The 25,879-nt window shown below is 43.8% G+C and overlaps 1 protein-coding gene across 5 annotated transcripts in view; it reads left to right on the top strand.

Annotated features, from left to right (window-relative positions):
• RERE (arginine-glutamic acid dipeptide repeats) overlaps positions 1-25,879 on the top strand; it is a 425,837-nt gene that overhangs the window by 310,669 nt on the left and 89,289 nt on the right. For all 5 annotated transcript variants that reach the window (XM_013064588.2, XM_004768623.3, XM_004768622.3 and 2 more), the window contains one exon: positions 18,359-18,457. In XM_013064588.2, coding sequence (XP_012920042.1) covers positions 18,359-18,457 — 99 coding nt within the window. The remainder of the gene's footprint in view (positions 1-18,358; positions 18,458-25,879) is intronic.

The following is a 25,879-nucleotide window of genomic DNA, read 5'->3' as shown; positions in this document are numbered from 1 at the left end:
CTTAACCCACTGAGCCAGCCACCCAGGCACCCCTACTTTTTATCTTGAATGGGCATTTTAACTTTGTCAGATGCCATTTTTTTGTGTAACTAATGAGATGATCATATGCTTGTTATACTGTATTTCGTTAATTTGGTGAATTATATCGATTAATTTCAAATGTTAAAGCAAGTATGGATTCTTAGGATATATTCTACATAGTCATTATGTTCTGTTGGATTCAATATGCTTGTATTTTGTTAAGAACTTTTACGTTTGCATTCATGAAGGATCTTGAACTGTAGTCTTCTTTCTTTGTAAATATTTTTTAAAGATTTTATTTATTTGAGAGTGAGAGCAAGGGAGAGAGGGAGAATACAAGGTGGGGGGGTGGGGAGAGTGACGGAGAGGAAGAAGCAGACTTCCCGCTGAGCAGAGAGCCCAGTGCAGGGCTCAGTCCTAGGACCCTGGGACCGTGACCTGAGCTGAAGACAGATGCTTCACCAACTGAGCCACCCAGGTGCCCTGTAAATAAATAAACCTTAAAAAAAAGAGTTTGTAAAGGACTAGGGTGTGTGGGGGGTTGGGGATGTGTGTGTGTATGTATGTATTCATTGTTAAATATTTGATAGATTTCACAGTGAAACCATCTGGGACCATATTTTTTAATGAAAAGCTTAAAATTACAAATAGAGATTTTTCTATTTGTATATATAATAATATGAAGATATATCTATAATTCTTCATGTGTGAATATTGGTAATCTGCTGATCTGTGATTTTATTTTGTTTTTTTAAAGATTTTATTTATTTATTTGACAGACAGAGATCACAAGTAGGCAGAGGGGCAGGCAGAAGGGGGTGGAGGAATCAGGCTCCCTGCTGAGCAGAGAGCCCGATGCGGGGCTCAATCCCAGGACTCTGGGATCATGACCTGAGCCGAAGGCAGAGGCATAACCCACTGAGCCACCCAGGCACCTCTGATCTGTGATTTTAAACTTCCTGTCCATTTCATCGAGGTTATCAGATTTATAGATTGTCCTGTTGTTTTTTTTAACATCTAAAGGATTTGTAATTTTGACCCTTCTATCGTTCCTAACATTGGTGATTTGTATCTTATCAATTAGTCTAAATAGGTCTATAAACATTATTATCTCAGATAGCTAACATTTGGTTTTGTTGATTTTTTTTTGTTTTCTTTTTTATTATTATTTTAAAAAATTTATTTATTAGAGAGCATGCATGCCCCAATGCATGGAGGAGAGGTGCAGAGGGAGAGGGAGAGACCGTCTTAAGCAGACTCTGCACTGAGCACAGAGCCTGACTTGGGGCTTGATACCATGACCCTGAGATCACGACCTGAGCCTAAACCAAGAGTCTGACTGGGCCAAGAGTCGTAACTGACTGGGCCACCCAGGTGCCCCTGATTTTCTGTTTTCAGTCTCTTTTATCTCAAATCTTATTTTTCTTTTTATTTTGGGTTAACTTGACCATTTTCCCCCTACTTTCCAAAAGTGGGAACTTAGATAACGGATTTTTATCACAAATTTTGATTTGCTGTTCTTTCATTATCATTGTGTTAAAAATATTTTTTGAAATTTCTTTTACCTATGTCTAGTATTAATTTTGCTTAATTGCCAGATAATTGAGATCTCTCTTGTGTACAGTCTCTGTCCCTCCCCTACCCTTTTGTTTTGGAATGATACTGATTTTTCATTTAGTTCTGTTGTGGTCAGAGAGAGTACCCAGTAAGATTCCAGTTTTTTGAAATCTGTTGAGATTTGTTTCTTGGCTCAGCATGTGGTTCATCTTGGTGAGTGTTCCATGTGCATTCGTATTGAGTTTATATTCAGCAGTTACGGAATGTACTGTTGAATAATTTTTGGTTTCTTTAAAGTGGTCATTATTATTACTTAGATCTTCATATGCCCTACTGTTTTTTTTATCTAGTTGTATTGTCGGTTGCTGAGAGAGTTGTACTAAAAGTCTTCAGCTGTAATTGTGGATTTGGGTATTCCCCATTTTGGTTTTGTTTGCTTTTGCTTGATATATTTGGCATTTGTATCATTAGGCTCATGCACGTAATATTTACCTTTCTCTGTATGTGTGTGTATATATATATATGTGTGTGTGTATTTTTTTTTTTTTTTTTTTTTTTTTTTTAGAGAGAGAGAGAGAGGGAGGGGGAAGCAGGCTCACTGCTGAGCAGCGAGCCCGATGCGGGACTTGATCCCAGGACCCTGAGATCATGACCTGAGCCCTAGGCAGTGGCTTTAACCCACTGAGCCACCCAGTCGCCCCACCTTTCTCTGTATATTAGCTCTTTTCCCTTTTTGGAGTGATTCTTTCCTTGTCTTGAACTATGTGTTGTTTGATACTAATATATACAACTACTCTAGCTTTCTTGTGCTTGTTCACATGACAAATCTTTCAGCTTCTTACTTTGAATCTTGCTTTTTCTTTGTATTTAAAGAACATCTCTTATGTTCTTCAGTTCTTTAGTTGTTTCTGACTTTTTAGTCTGGCAAGCCCTACCTTTTATATGGAGTCTCTTATTTTTTTTTTTAAAGATTTTATTTATTTAATTAATTGACAGAGAGAGAGAGAGAGACAGTGAGAGAGAGAACAAGCAGGGGAAGTGGGAGAGGGAGAAGCAGGCTTCCCACTGAACAGGGAGCCCGATGCAGGATCCCAGGGTCCTGGGATCATGACCTGAGCCGACAGCAGAGGCCTTAACCCACTAAGCCACCCAGGTGCCTCTGAAGGCAGATTCATAATGGCTGAGCCACCCATTCTTTGGAGTTGTTTGGAGTGCTAGTCCATTTTAATCTACTGTAGGTGGTCCTTGCGTTGTATAATACTTGAGTGACATGTGTACATTTTCACTAGTATAGCTCATGTTGGAGAACTACAGTAGCAAGTGATGTAGCTTACTGTCATGGCCACAAGACTGACTACTTGAGGTCCAGTGGTGAACCTGCAGAATAGTTAGAGACACAGTTATATCATTTATGTTAAAAATATATTTATCTTTTTACTTCATAAGAAAAAGAAGCAAAGCAAAACAACAACAACAAAAAACTTATATTGGTGTAGAGGAAGATGATGTGATAAACGTGTTGACCTCTCAGTGGAAGAAGATGGTGTTCTTGGTGATGGGTGTGCACTCTTTAATGTATGTTGGCAAAGATATGTTATATTTTACTATTTCAATTGTGAACACCTATTAATATAAAATTATTCTATTTGTAATTTTATAATATATTAAATAATATATGATAATATGACAAAGCAGTGGTGCTTCCTCTAGAAGATCTTAGATAGAAATGTTTCTGTGTGTACTGTTCAGGCATGTGTTTCTTCATATACAGTTTCTGCAAGGTTCATCTGTGTACTTTCAGTTAACATACAATTTGTAAACATAATGCTCTAGAACACAGAGATGGCCTGGGGGTGTCTGGGTAGCTCAGTCAGTTAAGCATCTGACTTCAGCTCGGGTCATGATCCCAGGGTACTGGAATTGAGCCCCACGGTGGGCTCCCTGCCTGGCTGGGAATCTGCTTCTCCCTCTCTCTCTGCCTACCTCTCTATGCCTGCTTGTACTCTCTCTCTCTCAAATAAATAAACAGAATCATTTTAAAGAAGAAACCATGGGGATGCCCTATGTTATCCAAATGGCATTCAGCTATCTTTAGTGCTTGCATTTATTTGGCCTTTTACAAAATCCATCTTTATAGTTATGCTTAGAAACTGTAACAGAGTTCTGTAGTTTGAGACTATGGTTTTCTAGAAAATGCCATGCTGACTTGTTTTTATTAAGTTGATACTAGATTTCATTCTGTGGGCTTAGGTATCTTTCCCATTTCCTAGTAAAATTCAAATTCTTTTGGTTTCTCTTTCTCTGAACTTATTTGCATTTTTATGTTTACTTTCTCTCACTAAAACTAAACATATATATGCTCACTATATATAAGTAAAATTTATAAGGCAGCAAAGATTTCACTTCTCTCTGGACAGTTTTATTCCTTGAGATATGGATGGCTTTTAGGTATTTGGATTAAGCTTTTTACATATTCAAGAGAGTATATATTTGTTTGTTTGCTTATTTATGCACATCCACATCTCCTTCAACAAAGGATGCAAGGCTTCCAATAGCTTCATAGTTAGATAAATAATCACTATTTGCTAACAGTTGGGTATTAATTCATCTGTGTTTTCTGAGGCGTAGCCCAATGCCTAGTACCTAGTAGAGAGGCACTAAGTATTTGCTGAGTGATTGACATCAGGTTCAAGCCCAGATCACATTTGATCACCCAGAACTTGGTATTATAAGGCTGGCATAGCAGAGTGTGCTGATTAGCCCACTCTCAGGGTCATGTTCATCTTTCTCTCTTTTATTATAAAAAAAATTAAGTCTATAGAATTTTTCTCAGAGGTATTCTATTTGTTCATCATAAATGGTCTTCACTAAAGCATCTGGCTCTGAGTTAGTTTTGCAGTACTTACGACTTAAATGAATGTTTTGTATTTTCTATCTCCCAAATAAGGCATTACTGGGAAGCCCTTTTATTACAGCTTGTCTAAAGCTTATGATCAGGATTCTTGTGTTCATGCTACACTCACACCCTTAATTAAATTATTTTCTTTTTTTTAAGATTTTATTTATTTATTAGAGAATGAGAGAGCAGGGGAAAGCAGGTGTGTGCACACACGAGTTGGGGGAAGGGGAAGGGGCAGAGGCCGAGGTAAAACCAGGCTCTCCAGTGAGCAGGGAGCCTGATGTGGGGCTTGATCCTAGGACCTAGGACCCTGGGATCATGACCTGAGCTGATGGCTGATGTTTAATCCACTGAGCTACCCAGGCACCCCCTTGCTTAAATTCTTTTTACCATTCTCCATTCAGATTAGTCATTATGAAACAGAATGGTGGGTTTTTTCCTCTAAGATTCTGAACTGTTGTTGAAAAGAGAAATGGGAAAAGTTTATATGCTGTGTGATTTCTTATGGAAATGCATTAAATTTCAGAACAGTACCCTATGTAAATCAGCCTTGGCAAATACCTCTGCTAGTATTTTATTTATATTATATCAAGATATTGGCGTATACAGCATATGACATTGTTAATTATAGCATAAGTAAAGATGCAGTGGTTTTCTGGTATAACCAAGTCCTTTTCAACGATTATCAGCATAATATATAAAGTTGAAGTTTTATTTATTATACTTCGATCAGTTAGAAACATTTTGAACTTTTGAAAATTGTTTCAGTGTTTAGAAATTTACCAATATGGCTCTCTTTGGGCTGAAAACTAAATAAGTTCACTTTGTTCAGAAGTTCTAGGCAGGGACGCCTGGGTGGCTCATTTGGCTGAGTGTCCAACTCTTGGTTTTGGCCCAGGTCATGGTCTCAGGGTCCTGAGATCAAGACCCCCATTGGGCTCCACACTTAGTGTGGGGTGTGCTTGAGATTCCATCCCGTTCCCTCTCCCTCCTTGTCTGCCCCTCTTCCTACTCTCACATTCTCTGTCTCTGTCTCTCAAATAAAAAAGAATAAAAAAATAAAATCTGAAAAAAAACAAAACAAAAAACCCCAAAAGTTCCAGGCAACGACACTTTCACAGATTGCATGATTTATTCTTTTCGTCTCATTTGGATGAAGATGACTTTTTAATTTAATGCTTTGATGTTTTGTTCCTTTGTAGGTGATCTGTACCTTTAGTTGAAGTTTAACATTATGCCCTGCTCTGTTCTTTTACTAAGTACAACAGAGAGCATTCTCAGAGCTCCTCAGGGGTGGATGGGGAGATAGAAGGCCGTCCATGCTACCCTCTGGTAATGGCACCTTTATGACTTAGTGCAGCAGTGATTTTGTATTTGATAGGTTTTTGGGTTTTTTTTTAAAGATTTTGTTTATTTCTGAGAGAGAGAGAGAGTGCGTGTGCATGCACACACAGGTGGGGGATACAGAGGGAGAGGGAGAAGCAGACTCGATGCTGAGCAGGGATCCTGACATGGGACCCCTAAGATCATGACCTGAGCCAAAGGCAGATGTTTAAGGGACTGAGCCACCCAGACGCCCCTGCTTTTGATAGTTTTAGTATATATGCTGCTGAAGCGAGCACTGTTTTTGATAGTTTTAACAGGAAAATATCAGTCTAAGTTCTTCTCACTTGTGTTCCTGATGCAGGTCTTCATGGTTATGGCCCTGCTTGGCTTTTCCACATGAACCACTCTCAAGTTTCTTTAGCCACCTTTTTCCCCCCTTTTTTCCATTTTTCTTCTTTTTTCTAGAATAGCTGTATTGAGATACAATTCATACGTTTTCACCCATTTAAAGTGTCCCATTTAATGGCTTTTATAATATTCCCACATTTGTGCAGCTGTCACCACAGTCAATTGTATGATGTTTTTGTTATTCCAGAAAGAACCCTCTACCCATTAGCGTCACCCTTCAGGTCCCCCCTACTCCAGCCTTAGTAATTACTAGTCTGCCTTCCAGCTCTATGGACTTGCCTATTCTGGACATTTCATATACATGGGATCATAGAGTATATGGCCTCTTGTGACTGGCGTCTTTCACTGAGGGTAACATTTTTGAGTTGTGTAATATTGTTAAGCCATTTTATATTTCACAACCATTTTATTTCTGCTTCTGGTCAGCTTTGTCTGTGTTTTTAAAAATGCACCACCTTCGCTGAAGCAGCATTCCCCAATCTGATTGGCATAAGGTGACAAAGAAATACCACTTCAGCCTTCCTAAAAGCTCATCTTCCTGATGCAGTCTAAGCTTTTATGAGTGTGTACTTGTCACATTTTTTTGGTCTTTTTTTCATCTTGTGTTTTGTCATGTTTCATTCCATTTCTCTCTGTGTACTGGCCTTTGCTCCGCCATTTCTCTCCCACCCTCAGCATTTCAACTGATTTTTTGAACCAGGCACAGGACCTTAAGCTTATCACTGTTTTCATTCTGTTGGATATCAGCTATTGGTCTGCTGCCTGATGTCATTTGTAACAAGAGCTATATTAATAACAACAAAATTAAAATATATGCTTGTATGCCATATAGCAATTATATGCTATTATATGCTATATGCTTATTAGTTTTATGCTATATAGCATATATAATATATATATAGCACATATAATAATTCTGTGCTGTATAGCTAGTATGCTATATAGCAGTTATATACTACTCATTTTTATGAATGAATTAATTTAGTCTTCATAACATTCTTTTTTTTTAAGATGTATTTATTTATTTTAGAGAGAATAAGTAAGAGCGAGCAGAGGGAGGGGAAGAGGGAGAGGGAGAGAGAATCTCTAGCAGACTCCCCACCGAGCGCAGAGCCCAGTGTGGGGCTCCATCCCAGGACCCTGAGATCAGGACCTGAGTGGAAATCAATAGCTGGCTGTGTTACCGACTGAGTCCCCCAGGCGCCCCTTAATCTTCATAAAATTCTGTAGGTATGAATATCACTTATAGATTAATAAGCATACCCTGTCATGTATATACACATAATAATTTAAACTTGAGGAAAGAACAGAACTGAGCCCAGTGCCTTATAGCAGTCTTCTTGAAATGTCTGTCAATCTGCAGGTTTGGGGCTTTGCTCTTTAGCCCATTCATAGAAATTCCTCATGCTTGGAGTACCTGGGTGGCTCCTTCTGTTGAGTGTCTGACTCTTGGTCTCAGCTCAGTCTTGATCTCAAGGTTGTAAGTTTGGCCTCCGCATTGGGGTCCAGGTTGGGCTTGGAGCCTATTTTTAACAAAATAAATAAATAAACAATAAAGAAATCCTTCATGCTTTAGCCTCTTGGTGCATTTCCATCCTTTCTTCTAGACACTCAGCAGGGGCTGGGGAATTGAGTGGGCCTTTCCTTGTGTTTGGCAAGTTTAGAAAGTTCCTTTAAGAATTTAAGAAAGCTTCTTTCTCAAAGGATTTCTTTCTTCCATAGTGAAATGTTTTGAGAATTATGTGGTGTTTTGAAAAATGTCCGCTTAACATGAATCATAATTTTACCCATCGACAAACCTATATTAAGCATTCATATTAACACAGTAAGTATTTAGCCAATCAAGGTAAAAGCCCTTAGCCTTTTTACATTTAAGGAGAAGCTTTAGTAAAATCATTCATCTATTTATTCAGTAATAAACATTATTCAATTCCTGTTCTTTAGAAAGCCTTTATGCAAGGGTATTTGTTAAAAGTGTTGATAATCTAAGTAAGCATTTAATCTTAGAAAAAAGTAGGCCCCTGAGTTTTAAAAGGGCTCATATGTTACCATTAGTTCTAAAATATGCTACAGAATATTAAAGTTTATATTTGTGCTAGTGTGTATATTTCTTAAACTAGTTTTGAAATATACTTGGGAATACTTTTTTATAGCTCTCCTAGATAATTTTTTTACTTCCAGACTTTGAAAGTTCGTGTATTAGTTTCCTGTGGCTGATGTAACAAATCACCACAAACTTGCTGGCTTAAAACAACAGAAGTGCATTCTCTCCCAGTGCTAGAGGCTGGGAGTGTGACGTCGAGGTGTCCCCTGTGCCTTGCTCTCTCTGGCTCCTCAGAAGAATCCTTCTTCCAGCTTCCTGTGGCTGCTGCCATTCCTTCATTTGTGGCCACATCTCTTTCTGCCTTTATACTTGCCTTCCCCTCTGTGGGTCTACATTTTTTCTGTTCTTTTCCCACTGCTTCTCTTTCATAAAGATGTCTGTCCATTGGATATAGAGCCCACTTGAATAATCTGAATGATCTCCTCCTCTCAGAATCATTAATTTCATCCTATCTGCAAAGACCCTTTTCCCAATGAAGGTCTTATCTGTTCCAGAGATGTGAGGTGGGTATCTTCTGGGGCTCATTTTTCAGCCTGCCATAGTTGGACTTTACTATTATATTATAATGTGTCATTGAAATAAATTAGAGTACTTAATGTAAAAGCTTTTTGGTTAAGTATAAAAATATACTTAGTATATACTTAGTATGAAAATATTTCTAGTAGGGACTGTGATATTTCTGTATATCTGAGGATATTTGATTTACAGAGTAGTACAGTATTTGTGTGGTATATGGTACAGTGTCTCTGGTTTTCCTTTCACAAAGAACATATTTGGGTAATAGAGTTGTAACTACTGGATTAACTCTTCTGACCAGTGATTTTGGGGACTGTTTCTTCCTTGGCTGTACCTCAAGGCCACTGAGCTGGGCCCCCATGGAGCCTTCGGGGGCAAGTCTTATGTTGCTGACAGGTTGCCCTTGAAGCTGTTGCTCTTTTAAGTCTCTGCCTTCTCTTCTGGTTTCTGGTCTAGCCCTGAGCCCAGCCCTGCCAAATTCTGACAAACTACGTTGCCCTGGCCAGCTCTCTTACCCAGCAGGCTGACACTCCTCCATAGCCCATCAGTCACTGGGCTTCTAAGGTGATGGCACGGGACTTCCTGGCCTTGCTGGCCTGCCTTCCCCCTCCGTGTGCAGCAGTTGGTAAGCCATGTTGAGCTGTGTATTCCTGCTCAGCCCAGGACTCTGTGGGGTATCAGTTATCCAAGCATTTTTAAGAAGGTTGACTCTTCATTCCACCCCCCACCATCCCAAAATGAAGTCTACATTTTCACGTGTTCTTAAATCAAGTCTGCCTTTACTTGCTACCTCTGAGTCCTCATTATGTGGCCATAACACAAAATTATGTGTGACTGTTAAGAGTTGTGACTTTCGGCTTGCATGATGAGTTGCAAGTTCTGTGGTCTTCCACAGTCAAGCTGTTTTCTACCACTGCTGCTTTGAAATCCTGCAGTCTCATCTGTTCTCCTGAGACCCTTTGTTTGGGAAAAGCAGAGTTTCAGAAGCTAGGTTTCTAAAGCCCGGACTGAGGGCCTTCTAGTTTCTCCAAGGCCGTTGCTTGAGAGCACTACTATAACTGCCTGGAGTTTTTTTGCTTCTCTCTTAGTCACTAGCTCTGCTCTTGGCTGAGGTTTCCAGATAAAAGAGCAGTCACTCAGAAGTGTCCCTACTGGGACACCCGGGTGGCTCAGTGGGTTAAGCCTCTGCCTTCAGCTCAGGTCATGATCTCAGGGTCGTGAGATCGAGCCCTGCATGGGGTTCTCTGCTCAGCGGGGAGCTTGCTCCACCACCCCCCCCACCTGCCTCTCTGCCTACTTGTGATATTTCTCTCTGTCAAGTAAATAAACAAAATCTTAAAAAAAAAGAAAGAAAGAGAAAGAAAGAAGTGTCCCTACTCTGGAGCCACACATGTTTCAGTGCATGCCTCTTTAATTTTCCTGGTTACATTAGTTATCATTGTGATCACAAAGAATAGGTGTACTGGTTTTTTGTTTTTGTTTTTGAAGATTTTATTTATTTAACAGAGAGAAAAGAGGAACACAAGCAGGGTGGGGGTGGGAGAGGGAGAAGCAGGCCTCCCGCTGAGCATGGAGCCCTACATGGGGCTCAGCCCCCAAACCTTGGTATCATGACCTGAGCTGAGGGCAGACACTTAACGACTGAGCAACCCAGGTGCCCCAGTGTACTGCTTTTTTAACACAACTTTAAAATTACTTGCTAAAAAGCACTGGGGTTAAGCTTTGTGAGCTTCATGGATTGGGAGCAGTCATTTCTGCACCTAAACTCAACTTAGTGGGAGTTCTAGCAATTTCTGTAAATGTTTTTTACTTAATACTTTGTAGCTGCTCTTGAAGGTTTTTGTTTGTTTGTGTGTTTTGTTTTTTAAGTAATCTCTATACCCAGTATGGGGTTTGAACTCACAGCCTTGAGATCAAGAGTCACATGGTCTAATGACTGAGTCAGCCAGACACCCTGGTCTTGAGGTTTTTGTTTTTATTCATTTTCTTAAACTTTCTGAAGGAATCTGGATAAAATTGACTCATAGCTGTACTTTCTAGGTCAGTTTAGGCCTTTATCAGTGGGTTCACTAGTGCCTACGTTTCCATGAGATGGAAAAACTATGTTTTTTTCTGTTACCCTCTAGAGTAGAGCCTTACATACTGTTTTTCTGTATTCAAGGCTGTGAGAATGCTCAGGAGTAAATGAAAAAGTGTTTTAATTTCCACTTGTGGCCCTGAACCATTTCCGCATGTGCTCAGACATAGATCTTTCCGAACTGACACATTATCATTCAAAAAAACAGCATAAATGATCCAGATTCATGCATCCATCGGTAGTTTTTCTCTCTGTGGCCAGAGTTGTTCTCATTCTGTAGGGGATTGGTTTGCTCAGTGCTAAGGAGTCAGCCTTCCCTCAGGAACACAGGGCTTAGATCCACAACAGCCTTGCTTTCTTTATGGCCTTTAAATCTAATATTGTTCGTAATGGACCAATTATTTAATATTTAGCATGGATGCAGTCTAACTCAGGCTTTTTCTACCGTTATTATAATGGCTATAATTGCAAAAGGATGCTTTGGGGTAGGAGAAACTGCTAGATGCAATGCCATTTGATCTAAAAAGGTCACAGCAAAAGGGACATTTAAATTAAGTTATAAATTACAATTGAAGAACAATATTTTGATGTGTGAGACCAGAGATGTCAGAGCAGGGAGATGTAATTCATGGGTTCATTATAGAACAGAGGTGCCTGACAGCTGAGCCATGCCAGAAGGAAAATTTATTTGCAACATCACGCAGACCAAAAACGGCAGCTAAGATGAGAAGCCAGAGCAGAAATTTGAAGCCCTGTGGTAATACACAGAGTTTGTGCTAATACAACTGCCCAAGATCCTGTGATGCTTAATGATTGTTGTAGTATAAATGAGGTATTTGGACATGTGCACACTTTCTGTCTTATTTAAATTAAGACCCTGTCCTTGCTTTATAAAATAACATACTTTATAACTAGGTGTTAAGGTTGATTCTCACCTCTCTGTCCAATATACATATTTGCTGAAATTTCAGAACTATTAGGCAGCAGGGCTAAAGCTTAAAACTGGATCTCCATCCATGGCAGCTTTGAGGAAGGATGTAATTTAATGTTTATAGCAATCCATGAGAAGTTCAATCATGAGTTAATTAAACTGTAGGCAGTCATTAAGTATTATTTATTCTTTCGAAAAGCTTGCCAGTAAAGCACTTATATATATTAAATTATAGAAAGTAATAAGCAGGGAATGATTTGTCAGGCAGAGCGAGAGTACCACATTTAACTTGGGCAATTATGCAGCAATGTGTTTTTCTTCTTGGGGCATGATCCTTCCTTGCTGCTAGTCACAGAGAGGTCAGAAGCTGTAAGAAGCCCATGGCAGGTGTGTCGTCTCCAGCACTGTACAGCAGGTGCTCTGTTGAACTTGGGTCTGCTGAGCAGTCTTTGATAAGAGATGTGTGCCCGTGATGATGCCTCTGCACAGTTGATAGCCTTTTGACATTTCACGTATCTTGTCACATATCTCATTTCATACCTTCCATTGTCTTTTGACACAACTGTGGGAGAGTGGTGTGAGGCCCATTTGATAGATGAAAACCTCAGCTCAGCCAGTTTGTGACAAAACTGATAACAAGAATCTGTCTCCTTGCTCAGATCCTGTGCTGTGTTCACTAGGCATTGACAGAGACCTTAACAATGGGATGGCTTATATACAGGAGAGGCGGCTTGGGTGCCCATGGTTGTTGAGAGCTTTTTATGCAGCTGACCAAGTGCATCCAGTCACATGTGGTATCATAGTCTTTGGCTTTGTGTGGGGGTGTTATTGTTACAACAGAACCAAATCAGGAGCTTGTGTTACTCAGGCTGCCTTTGTTTTTAGCACCAAATCCCCCACGAGGTTGACTCTGCCAGTTCAGTCCTGACGGTCCTTGCTAGCACAGTGTCTGGCATAGGAGGTCCGTAGTAACTCTTGCTGAGACGGTGGAGCAGGAGCGTGTGGTGCATGCGGCCTGCCTCTGAGGCTAGGACGTCCCACTGGACCTCACGGGCCCGGGAAGCTGTGGTAGAGGAGCGCCGGACACCTGATAGGGGAACAGTCCTGTTTGCTGTCTCACAGTGAACAAACCAAAAGTGAAGAACACAGCCTGAGGAGTCTGTGGTGCGAGCCCAGGGGACCAAAGGTAGAACTGGTGGAAAACAGCAAAGCAGGGATGGTTCCTTGATGGAATGACTTGAAAGGCTTGGAGATTGATGACATATCACCATTTTGTTATCACATTCCTAGCCTAGTGACCTGTGGTTTAGGGGAAGACAGATTTTGCTTGTGTAGAAGTGCAGACTTGCAGTTCAGTGATGTGGAAGCAAGAGATTTACAAGTATCTGCCTCCCTGCTCATTGGATTATACACCCCCATGCCCACCCCCACGCCCACCCCACCCTGGGATGATGAATCTGAAAACAGTGGTTTCAGCTGAATGATATCCTGCTTTAGTGGCTGGCAGGGTGATGGGGGGTGGTGTGAGATCTAAATGCTTCTCCCACCAATAGCTTGTAAACCTTGGCAGCTGGTTGAGTAATGATGTTGTATCTTGGTACCTTGTATTTTGTGATGATTTTTTCCTAGTCACTCCGGAATGGTACAGTTTGCTATACTCTACATTAAAATTACATTTAACCCCAGAATTTACTAGCCCTGCTTGGTTGCAAAGTGGACAGAAGAGTTTACTTATTTTCCTTTAATTGCTTTTCCAAGGCTGCAAAGTGAAGCTGTAAGACATTTGAGGGTTCCCCTCCCGACCCCCCGTCTTCATTGCAGTTTCCTTGAGCAGTCTTCTGCTTTATTCACATTAAAGGACCTTTTTACCTCAGCGATAGTGAGAAGCCTGCACTACATTTCCTCACTATATAGATATGTCTATATGGTTGTGATCAGGTATTTGAAACCCACATGTTTTCCACAAGGTGAAATTATTATAATTTGTTCGAGCTTGATGCTGTATTAGAGGAAAATTTTTAATGGCTTTTTTTTTTTTTTGAGATTTAAGGTAGCCAATATTTTCATAGGTTTAATTTTAATATACATAAAGAATCCAGTTTAGCTCTTCCTCAAACATTATTTTGGCTCCAGTCTGAAGAAGGGAAATCTTCATAACCACCTAGAACACCTCCTTCTTTCAGAAGAGCTTACTTGTCGCCTCACACATGGACTGAAGAAGGTAGTACCCACCCTTTGAGGACCCTAGAGTTTTTTTTTTTTAAAGATTTTATTTATTTATTTGACAGAGAGAAATCACAAGTAGATGGAGAGGCAGGCAGAGAGAGGGAGAGAGGGAAGCAGGCTCCCTGCTGAGCAGAGAGCCCGATGCGGGACTCGATCCCAGGACCCTGAGATCATGACCTGAGCCGAAGGCAGTGGCTTAACCCACTGAGCCACCCAGGCGCCCGAGGACCCTAGAGTTTGAATGTGAGATTTAGATAGACGTGTTATACCAAACTGGTACTTTACAGTGCCTCTCACAGGTTGCCCCTTCTCGCTCCTCTATTCCCAATGTGTGTGTCGGTGTTCTCCAAAGCTGGATCTCTTCCTGGCACCTAGAGTAGCATCGGGCCCAGTTTAGCACTAGGTACACGTCTGTGGAAGGAAGGAAGGATGTCCTGACCTCCGGCAATTTTCCCAAGGTGCTCAAAACTGATCTTCACTTTTGTGAAGCCGTGAGGGCCATAATAACTTTTAGTATGTTCAAAGTGTACCTTTAGTTACATATAATTTAAGGATTTCTGTAAAGATGTAAAACTTTCAGAATGTTCTTGGACAAGATTCCTAGAAAGTAGAATTAAATGTTTATAACATTCAGAAGAAGGTGAAGGTGTGGAAAGGTTGGGTTGGGTTCCCTAGGAAGAGGGCGGGGCAGAACCACCCCTTGACAACAGGCTTTTGGACTAGCGTTTATGAATTATTGATGCAGCACAATAATTCCCTAACTTCATTTGTTCAGTAAATATTTCATCACTGTTGGTAAATAATCCCATAGCTCTGGCTTTTCAAATATGTCTTGGTAGAGGTGTGGGAGCAGACACTAAATATTTATTGGGTTTATATCATGGAAAGGTCAGGAGCAGGAATATTTTAAGAGGACAGGCAGACAGTGGATCAAATGAAAGGAGGGAATTGCCCATTATTTAGAGAATGAGTAACGGAAGGAAGCCCAGGTTACCACACACACGTTGCAATGGCTTCTTCAGGGGGAAAGTGTGATGAGAAATGAAGATTTGTGAAGGAAGTGTGAACACTGGGATATGTTTAGGGAACAAATAAGCAGCTCACTAGAATTTTAACTCAGGGCACCATGTGTGCATTGGGCAGCTTTTCTAATAAACCAAATAGCCAGAAGTTCAGCAGATTGTTCAGAACGTTTCTTGCAGCTCCCATTCAAAGCTGGCCTTCGTTCACCAAAAGTCAGGAACGGCCCAGGGATTAATGAGATTTGATTTAGCTTCATTCAGCAGTATACTTTTGAACAGGCCTTCCATTCTTAAGAGTAATTTCCTATCAACCATATAAGACTTTAAATTTTAAACTTTTTTCTGTGTACTATACCAGTATTTTAGTCAAATTTCAAAAATTATTAACATATGAATAATTTTGTGTGACATAAGTGATTTTGTTTATAGTTTAACAGTCTGCCCCCTCCCCGCCCCACGGAAAGGCTACTATCTAATCCAGAAAATTGAGTAGAGACTGCTTCCCTTTTTTTTTTTTTTTTTATTCTTTCCTTTTAAAAACAAATCACTAATACTCATTTAGCGTATTATGTGCCAGGTGTAGTTCTAAGCAATTTACATGTATTTTCTAATGTTATCCTTATAATACCCTAAGACATAGCTGTTATTATTATACTCATTTTTAAAGATGACAACATTAAGTTCCAGAGAGGATAAGTAGCTGGATTCTAGTAATAGAGCTAGAATTTGAGTCCACATAGTCTGGTTCCAGAGTCCATGGCCCTTCATAATTACCTCATATACTATAATTACCTCTTAAGAAATGTTAATTTTCCATAAGCTTTTTATTAAGAATTTATGATTTGATCAACTTGAATTGATTTCACTAAAATATGTGCTTTTTAAAAATTAAATAGGCATGCAGTTTTTTCTTTTATTCAGTTCTGATCCACATTGTTAAGGTCATATAGATTCTTATTGTATTATAGAACCTTATTGTATTATAGAACTTGACACGTATCTGCTTGGTCTGCATTTTGAGCAAAGTTATTTTCATCTTTTTATACTGCTTGAATAAGTCTAGATTAAGATCTAATGATGAATGTTATTAAAATATATGTTAATATCTAGCATTCATATTCAGTACATACACCCCCTACACACACACACACACACACACACACACACAACACCATCATCAAAACAGAATCCAGGGGTGCCCAGGTGGCTCTATGGGTTAAAGCTCTGCCTTTGGCTCAGGTCATGATCTCAGGGTCCTGGGATAGAGCCCTGCATTCGGACTCCCTGCTCAGCGGGGAGCCTGCTTCCCCCGCCCCCCGCCTGCCTCTCTGCCTACTTGTGATCTCTCTCTCTCTCTGTCAAATTAAATAAAGCAAATAAACCAACCAAACAAAAAAACAGAATCCAACAATCTAACATTGATTGTTGTAGGTATTTCATTTTGTTTTAAGGTAGTGACTTATTGTTATAGTTAATACATAGTCTGGACTTCCTTGGACCTGGATTTAAAATAAATGGAGTCCTCTAAACTGTGAGAATACTCAGGAGATTTTAATTTTTAATACATTCTGTTTCTCTGAATGTGCAATGAAAATGGGTATTTGTGATATCTCTTCCATTAGCAGTTGAGTAGTTAGAAGAGAGACTGGCTGTGTATGTTTCAAATATTATTTTAGCTTATTCAATAAATATTTACTGCAGGCTTACTATATGACCAGCCCTGGGTCTGTAGCAGTTGGTGGGAAGGCAATTTGCACATCCTTCTTAGGAGTCTTCTACTAAAGAGAGGAAACCATGTGCTCTCTCCTCTTTCTTGTGTGTCTGTAGTTCTTTACTTACACCTAGGTAGTAGTGATTACTATCATCTGCTCGATCTTGTCATCTCCTATGTATTGTGTCCCCATGATACATCCTTAGGAGTTTGCAAGTTTCCCAGAAATAAAAACTATGGTTTGCTAAGGTGTGGACCTTACTCATTCGGAGTTTGCAGCTGATGCTTGTGAATTGTTCAGATAAGGGATTAAAACATGGATGAGAAGATTGGAAGGTCTGCTCTATGACTGCAGGGATGCCTTTGCCTGTTTTTTTCACTCCTGTGGGCCCAGGGTCTAGTACGTCACATGGAATGCGGTAGGCACTTTGTCAACTTCAAGCTGAATGAATTCACATCAACTGAGATTTAGATTTGGGTGGAGTTTGCACAGGGACAGTAGTTGAAGGCATTTATTTGTTAATTTAACCAGTAGTTCTCTTAGATCTCCATATGCTATGGACTGTGTTAGGCGCTAGAGATAAGATCTTAGTCAAAACGGATTCTGTCTGTAAAGGAAAGCCAGATTTCCCAAGAGAATTTTGGAGGAATGGCCATAGTTAGGGGAGGTAGATTAAGCAAGAGGATCTTTCTGTTATTTCATTCCATTGTCTGCAGGTTGAAACTCTGGAACTCGAAGGGGGTTGGGGTCACATGAACCAAGAGAAGAATGTCTTTGCAAGCTAGAGAGGGTGAGTGGTGTCAGGCACTGCCTGAGGTTGGAAAGGATGTGGAGCGGAGGAAGTTCGTGACCTTTAATGAGAGAAGTCTGGTCCTAGAAGGAGAGTGTAGATAAGCCAGCATCTTCATTCACATGTATTGCTAGTATACTGTTACAGAGTTTCATTGAAAAGCTTTTACAGTTCAGATACTTGAAAAAAAAATTTAAGTGAAATTACTGCAGTTGAAAGACTTCAGAGATGCCGAAGGGAAATAACACAGTTCAGTAGGTTTTGAACCGCCTTTTGTGGGGAATGGGACAGTAGTGGTAGAAATCATACTGGCTGGAGTCTTGGCTTTACAGCCTGCTGGTTTAGTGTGGTGAGCACCTTTGACCTTTCTGTGCCTCAGTTTTCTCATCTATAAAATGGGATGACTGTAGTTCCTACCCTGTAGGCTTAAATGAGAAAATACCTTTCTCATAGGCTTAAGAAAGAATAAGTACATGGATTATGCTCCCTATTCTGTCTGGCCACATGTTCAGAAAGTGTTTGTTACTGTTGTTCTGAATCCTATTCCTGTTCTTGCCAAAGTGTTCTCTACCTTACCTGCCTCCCTTTCCCAGAACAGCTGGAACTGGGGGCAGGGGGCAACTGGAGGAGAACGAATTCTCTTGCGGACAAATGTGCCCTTTCCGTGGTTCTTCTGTTGGAACAACTGCAGGGCTTCTGTTTTATTGATTTGCTTCCGGATCTGTTACTTGGCACGCTTTACTAACGGAAGTTGTTGTTGTCGTTTTAGCTACACGAGAGTGGGTATGATGCGGGCAAAGCCCTGCAGCGCCTGGTGAAGAAGCCTGTGCCCAAGCTGATCGAAAAGTGCTGGACGGAGGATGAAGTGGTGAGTGCGGACGGGTGGTCTTGTGGCTGGTGTCACCGGGCTGTTGGCTTCTCAAGTGTGCCCTCCCTGCGCCTCTGGGGACTGTCTGTGGTAGCCGTTAGCCAAAGGAAAGAGCCTGCAAGCGTCATAATTGAACAGAGAGACTTGATCTTAGCTTAGTGGGAAGGGTTTTCTCTCTTTCATGGAAAGAGAAGAGATCGGGAGTGTTGGTTGGCTGGTTTTAGCCAGCTAGTTTTTGATCCCTCCCCATTTTAAAACCCAGCATTTTTAAACCAGTTGATACATATCCTAAGTGGAGCCAGTGATTTGCAGGAAGCATAGACCTGATTATGTAAATATAGTGGCTCTTACATATTCATCCTGTCATTATGGCCCATCAGAGAAGGTGGGGAGATAAAATAGGTGCCCACAAATACAGATTTGAATGCCCATGGATTCCTGTTCCAGCAGACCGAGTTCTCACGAAGCTACATCCCCATCTTGTGACTTCTGAAAGGTATTGCCGTAAAAGACTTAGACATTACTTGTGCTTTTGCTACTTCAGTCTTGTGTCTGAGTGGTTCTGCTTGATGTTTGCCCTTTAGGTTGAAAGAAATTAAGATGAAGGCTGGCACTGATAGACATATCAATTGTAAGCTTGTTGCTGATACTTTAAAATATGCTAAGAACAAATGTTGAACAACTTTTTTGTGCTTTCCTAATCTTGCTCTTTTCGTTTTTATTTATTAAGTACTTACTGTGTGCCAGGTGCTGTGTTAGGACCATATCAAGAACAAAAGTTCCCTCGGGGGCACCTGGGTGCCTCAGTGGGTTAAGCCTCTGCCTTTGGCTCGGGTCATGGTCTTGGGGTCCTAGGATTGAACTCTGCATCGGGCTCTCTGCTCAGCGGGGAGCCTGCTCCTCCCGCCCCCGCCTGCCTCTCTGCCTACTTGTGATCTCTGTCAAATAAATAAATAAAATCTTTAAAAAAAAAAAAAGGCTCCTCCTCATGAGGCTTATGTTTTAAGAGGAGAGACCATCTATAAATCAGTATATGTCAAGTGGTAGCACACCTGTGTGCTGAGAATAGAGGAGGTGAGGAGGAGGGAGAACAAACTGGGGGAGTGGGGAGGTGCTGTCTTCAGTAAGGGGCAGAGGAAGGGCCCTGGTAAGAACCATTTGAGCAGAGACCTTAGTGCAAAGATAAGCCTTTTGGATCATGCCAGGGGAAGAGAAGTCTGGGCCCTGGCATGGTCAAGAAGTAGGCAGGAATGTGTCTGGAGGGAGAAGGGGTGGGGGACAGCAGGCGGTGGATCATGTGTGATCTGTGGACAGATGGTCGGAGCCTTGCTCTTTGGTCTGCATGGGCAGATTCTGAGCAGAGGGGTGACTTGATCTGCTGGTGGGGTGCACTCTGGCCCGAGTCATAAGTGGGCTTCCGGGGCAATTGCGAGCTTCCAGGCCCGAGACCAAGGACCGAAGAGCACGGCATCAGTGTTGGGGAGAAGTGGTGAGATCCTGGGTGCGAGCTGGAGCAGGAGCAGGAGCCGAGAGGATATGTTTGAGAAAAGGTCGTGGGGAGGGGGTGGCCAGTGGAAGCAGGGAAGTGGACTAGGAGCCGCAGAGAGGGACCAAAGCAGCCCTGAAGGTTTGATTAGAGAGCTTTGTCAGGAGTCCATTAACGCTTGCTGCTGACCAGATGCATGAGGAAGTTGGTGCTGCTGTTTGGAAATTAAATATTTAAATGCTTTACATGATTGTCAAGAGTTGGAAACTTCTTAAACGTTTGTTATTCAAATAGTGGCAGAGTGAAAATGTGAGATTTGTTTTGTCAAGTCAGATGTCATTTTTCACTGTGGACCCCTTTTGTGAGAAGGAGAGAATTTTGACTGATAAAAATTTAAGATTCTCAAACAGCCTTGTTGCAAGAAAGAGGAGGTGGAGAGGATGGAAGGAGCGTGTGGAAGGCCGTCACCGCGGGCCCCGTGTGCCTGTGCTAGGAGCCCCTCTCGGCCCTCCCTCACCTTCACCTTAAGGCTTCTCGGCAGCCAGGAGCTCCCGGTGCTCTCTCCGTGGCCCGTCCATTCTGGGGTTTAAGGACTCCCACTTAAAGGAAAGTCGCCTTCCTCTTCCTGCAGCGCTTGCCTCTCTTGGGCACGGTGTGGCCTGTATCCCTGCTGCTGCTGTGGCTTGGGGACTTGAGGCAGCCGTGGGACAGAAAGGGGAGTCTTAGACATCGGAAAAGGCCTGACTTTCTTTTGGAAAGTGAAATGCAACTCCAGATTGCTGCACACTCCGAGGACGTGGTAATGATCCCTAACTGCATGAATCCTTGTCTTTCCGGTGCATTTTTGTCATGGTTGCTTTTTGTTTTGGTTGGAGTTTTGAGAAATGTGCTGGCACTCATCCAGTTCTTGCAGAACCCAGGGATCAGATGCTTCCCTTATTTGTAGGAAGGTCAGCTTCACTTTCTAAAACCTGAAAAGCAAATGAGCAAGAGGGCTTGAGTAAGTGATAGGCTGAAAGCAGCTTCTTATGAATGTCTTCAAGTCAAATCTTTGACCAGCTTATGTGGCAGCCAGGCACAGGCACTCGTGGATCTCTGCCTTGGCCTGGTTTGGCTGTGAGAATATAACCTGCTGTGTGCATCATCTCACCCCAGGAATCACAGGAATAAGCAAAGCAAGTGTGTCCCAGCGAAAGTAAGGACATGGGCCTACCTCCTGTTCTGTACCCTCCCCCACCCCCAGAATAACATTTTAGTTATTTTTAAGCGTCATTGCCTCCAGGATACGGGTTTGATCAAACTGCAGCAGCGTCGATGAGGCCGTCATCACACCGTCTTCTGAGCTGCTTCCGCTGCTCGCCTGTGTGTGTGGGCGGCTCGCCCTTGCTTTCTCCTGCTGCCGACGCCAGCTCTGTTTCTCGCAGCTTTGCTTCCACGTTGATTGCCCTCCTCACTGGCGAACTTGCTAGAGTGAGGCCTTCACTGATGGTGAGACCAGTGCCTGGTAGAGAAGCATGTTTTTGTCCCAGAGGGACTTGAAGAATATTGACAGGTCTTTATTTAAGATGAGTGTTTTTAAAGATTCTTTACCATAATTAAGATTGTCCTCAATCTAACATTTTAAAACTTGTAATAGTTAATAATTATCCATCAGAGAAAAACTTTTATGTACACCCAAAGCTGACCTTAGAAGTTTTACTTTTGGAAAAAAAAATTCCCGTATTATTAATGATAACACCACCCAACATCTTCATCCTAGGTCTTTCAGATAATCACCAAATTCTTGAGATTTTAGGCCTCAGTGGGAGGCCTTTCATTTTACATTTTCTCTCAGTGATTCCTTTGATGGCTTGTGTGTGTGTAGGTACAATATTTCTCACCAAAGTTTCTTTGGGGCTGAGATACTTTAAGTCTTGTGGAATGGATGCCAGGTTTGTGGCACTTTCCGTCGAATTCTAGGCCTGAAACTGACAACTGCACTCTACTTTAGTGCAGTGACTGAGAAACATGTTGGTAGTGGGCTCGAGGCGGGCTTGAGGCGGTCTCTCAGGCTGAATAAACTGGGTCAGATCAGAGAGGCAGTTTCGAAGAAATGCTGGGTCAGTTGGATGGAGCTGAAGTAAACAGCCGGCGCCTGTCTTCGAGGGTCGTACTGACGGTTAGCCGGTCTCACTTACATTATGCGGAAAATAGTATTGCATTTCAGGAAGCCATTTAAATCAGTAAAACTTATGAAGAGAAAGAGGAGAAAAATACTGATCAGAACATTAAAAAAAAGAAACTCTAGATTATTAAGTTTTTAATTAAACATGGCGAACACATTTAAATATAACACAAAGGCCCCAGGCTGAACTGCACCTAATCGAAACAGATTAAGTCACCCTTCCATGCTCGGGTAGTTATTAATTCTGCTTATTTATGCATGCAAGCTGAAGGTAGCATTTGCTGCCGCTGTGCTGGTGCTTATTGCGCTGGGATTCCATTGCTGCTTGACGCTGTGCGCTTAATTAGCATTCAGCTGTTGATTATGAAATACCGGGGACGCTAATTGAATTCTTCTTAAAATTCAGGGCCTGCATTTTCCTTGTGGAGTTTGGCCCGACTAGCAAGGTTGTAAGAGTGGGTGCTCTGCTGAGCCGTGTAGGCACTTCACCCTTTGCTTCCCAGCCACTTGGCTGTGTTTGTTTTGGAAATTATTTTCATGTTGAAGCAGCTTTCAGCAAAATTCCAGGTGTTCCAGAAGGTAAAGGTTTTGTTGCTCACGATGTTCCCACAGAGCGTTCATTCCATGTCACTGTGGGTAACTATAACTCTATAACTTTTATCTGGAAGTGTGTTTTCCCTTAAAATATTTTATGCCAGTTTTGGTGTATTATATTGAGTGAACAATGTAGACACAAATAATCTGAAATGTTTATGCATAGGCAGTTAATCTGTCGTGCGGTGATAGACTTACAATGGCCGTGTACATGGATTTACAAATCATAAATTTTAAAACCTCTAAACTTTCCTTCAGTTTAAAGCTCAGCATTATCATAAATATAAATGAAAATCCTTCTTTCAAAATTGACATGGCGCGACAGACTCATTTTCTGAGTATTTGTAAACCAATGAGCCCGTGTGGCTGTTCGAGGAATTGCGTCCACAGGACACGCCAGCTGTCTGCGTGGTGTCTCCCCCAGCGGCGTCTTCAGAGGCCTTTGTTAGACCCTTTTTGGAATGTCTGCTCGAGAAAACATTGTTTTCATTGTTCACTCTTTTTAAGCCGGGCATCTGGATGTGCCAGAAGACAGAGCCGCTTAGTGGGGCAAAAATACAATGAATTTTATTTACTGTTTGTGTGGCAGCTGTAGAAAATGGAATCCACAGCAAAACCAAAGGTCCTATAGCAGTGGGAGGTGAAGGTGAGAGCAGAGATGGAGACAGCGGCGAGGGGACAGGGAAGCAGAGATGGAGACAGCGGCGAGGGGACAGGGAAGCAGAGATGGAGACAGCGGCGAGGGGACAGGGAAGCAGAGATGGAGACAGCGGCGAGGGGACAGGGAAGCAGAGATGGAGACAGCGGCGAGGGGACAGGGAAGCAGAGATGGAGACAGCGGCGAGGGGACAGGGAAGCAGAGATGGAGACAGCGGCGAGGGGACAGGGAAGCAGAGATGGAGACAGCGGCGAGGGGACAGGGAAGCAGAGATGGAGACAGCGGCGAGGGGACAGGGAAGCAGAGATGGAGACAGCGGCGAGGGGGGGACAGGGAAGCAGAGATGGAGACCGCGGCGAGGGGACAGGGAAGCAGAGATGGAGACAGTGGCGAGGGGAAAGGGAAGCAGCGATGGAGACAGTGGCGAGGGGACAGGGAAGCAGCGATGGAGACAGCGGCGAGGGGACAGGGAAGCAGAGATGGAGACAGCGGCGAGGGGAAAGGGAAGCAGAGATGGAGACAGCGGCGAGGGGACAGGACAGGGAAGCAGAGATGGAGACAGCGGCGAGGGGAAAGGGAAGCAGAGATGGAGACAGCGGCGAGGGGAAAGGGAAGCAGAGATGGAGACAGCGGCGAGGGGACAGGGAAGCAGAGATGGAGACAGCGGCGAGGGGACAGGGAAGCAGAGATGGAGACAGCGGCGAGGGGACAGGGAAGCAGAGATGGAGACAGCGGCGAGGGGACAGGGAAGCAGAGATGGAGACAGCGGCGAGGGGACAGGGAAGCAGAGATGGAGACAGCGGCGAGGGGACAGGGAAGCAGAGATGGAGACAGCGGCGAGGGGACAGGGAAGCAGAGATGGAGACAGCGGCGAGGGGACAGGGAAGCAGAGATGGAGACAGCGGCGAGGGGACAGGGAAGCAGAGATGGAGACAGCGGCGAGGGGAAAGGGAAGCAGCGATGGAGACAGCGGCGAGGGGACAGGGAAGGGAAGCAGCGATGGAGACAGCGGCGAGGGGAAAGGGAAGCAGAGATGGAGACAGCGGCGAGGGGACAGGGAAGCAGAGATGGAGACAGCGGCGAGGGGACAGGGAAGCAGAGATGGAGACAGCGGCGAGGGGACAGGGAAGCAGAGATGGAGACAGCGGCGAGGGGACAGGGAAGCAGAGATGGAGACAGCGGCGAGGGGAAAGGGAAGCAGAGATGGAGACAGCGGCGAGGGGAAAGGGAAGCAGCGATGGAGACAGCGGCGAGGGGACAGGGAAGCAGCGATGGAGACAGCGGCGAGGGGAAAGGGAAGCAGAGATGGAGACAGCGGCGAGGGGACAGGGAAGCAGAGATGGAGACAGCGGCGAGGGGACAGGGAAGCAGAGATGGAGACAGCGGCGAGGGGACAGGGAAGCAGAGATGGAGACAGCGGCGAGGGGACAGGGAAGCAGAGATGGAGACAGCGGCGAGGGGAAAGGGAAGCAGAGATGGAGACAGCGGCGAGGGGACAGGGAAGCAGAGATGGAGACAGCGGCGAGGGGACAGGGAAGCAGAGATGGAGACAGCGGCGAGGGGACAGGGAAGCAGAGATGGAGACAGCGGCGAGGGGACAGGGAAGCAGAGATGGAGACCGCGGCGAGGGGACAGGGAAGCAGAGATGGAGACAGCGGCGAGGGGACAGGGAAGCAGAGATGGAGACAGCGGCGAGGGGAAAGGGAAGCAGAGATGGAGACAGCGGCGAGGGGAAAGGGAAGCAGCGATGGAGACAGCGGCGAGGGGACAGGGAAGCAGCGATGGAGACAGCGGCGAGGGGAAAGGGAAGCAGAGATGGAGACAGCGGCGAGGGGACAGGGGGAAGCAGAGATGGAGACAGCGGCGAGGGGACAGGGAAGCAGAGATGGAGACAGCGGCGAGGGGACAGGGAAGCAGAGCAGATGGAGACAGCGGCGAGGGGACAGGGAAGCAGAGATGGAGACAGCGGCGAGGGGAAAGGGAAGCAGAGATGGAGACAGCGGCGAGGGGAAAGGGAAGCAGCGATGGAGACAGCGGCGAGAGGGGGGACAGGGAAGCAGCGATGGAGACAGCGGCGAGGGGAAAGGGAAGCAGAGATGGAGACAGCGGCGAGGGGACAGGGAAGCAGAGATGGAGACAGCGGCGAGGGGACAGGGAAGCAGAGATGGAGACAGCGGCGAGGGGACAGGGAAGCAGAGATGGAGACAGCGGCGAGGGGACAGGGAAGCAGAGATGGAGACAGCGGCGAGGGGAAAGGGAAGCAGAGATGGAGACAGCGGCGAGGGGACAGGGAAGCAGAGATGGAGACAGCGGCGAGGGGACAGGGAAGCAGAGATGGAGACAGCGGCGAGGGGACAGGGAAGCAGAGATGGAGACAGCGGCGAGGGGACAGGGAAGCAGAGATGGAGACAGCGGCGAGGGGACAGGGAAGCAGAGATGGAGACCGCGGCGAGGGGGACAGGGAAGCAGAGATGGAGACCGCGGCGAGGGGACAGGGAAGCAGCGATGGAGACAGCGGCG

This window comes from Mustela putorius, unplaced genomic scaffold, assembly GCF_011764305.1.
Source record: "Mustela putorius furo isolate JIRA1106 unplaced genomic scaffold, ASM1176430v1.1 tig00003853_pilon_pilon_pilon, whole genome shotgun sequence".
Lineage (NCBI taxonomy): Eukaryota > Metazoa > Chordata > Mammalia > Carnivora > Mustelidae > Mustela > Mustela putorius.
This window is presented reverse-complemented; position numbering and strand designations above follow the sequence as displayed.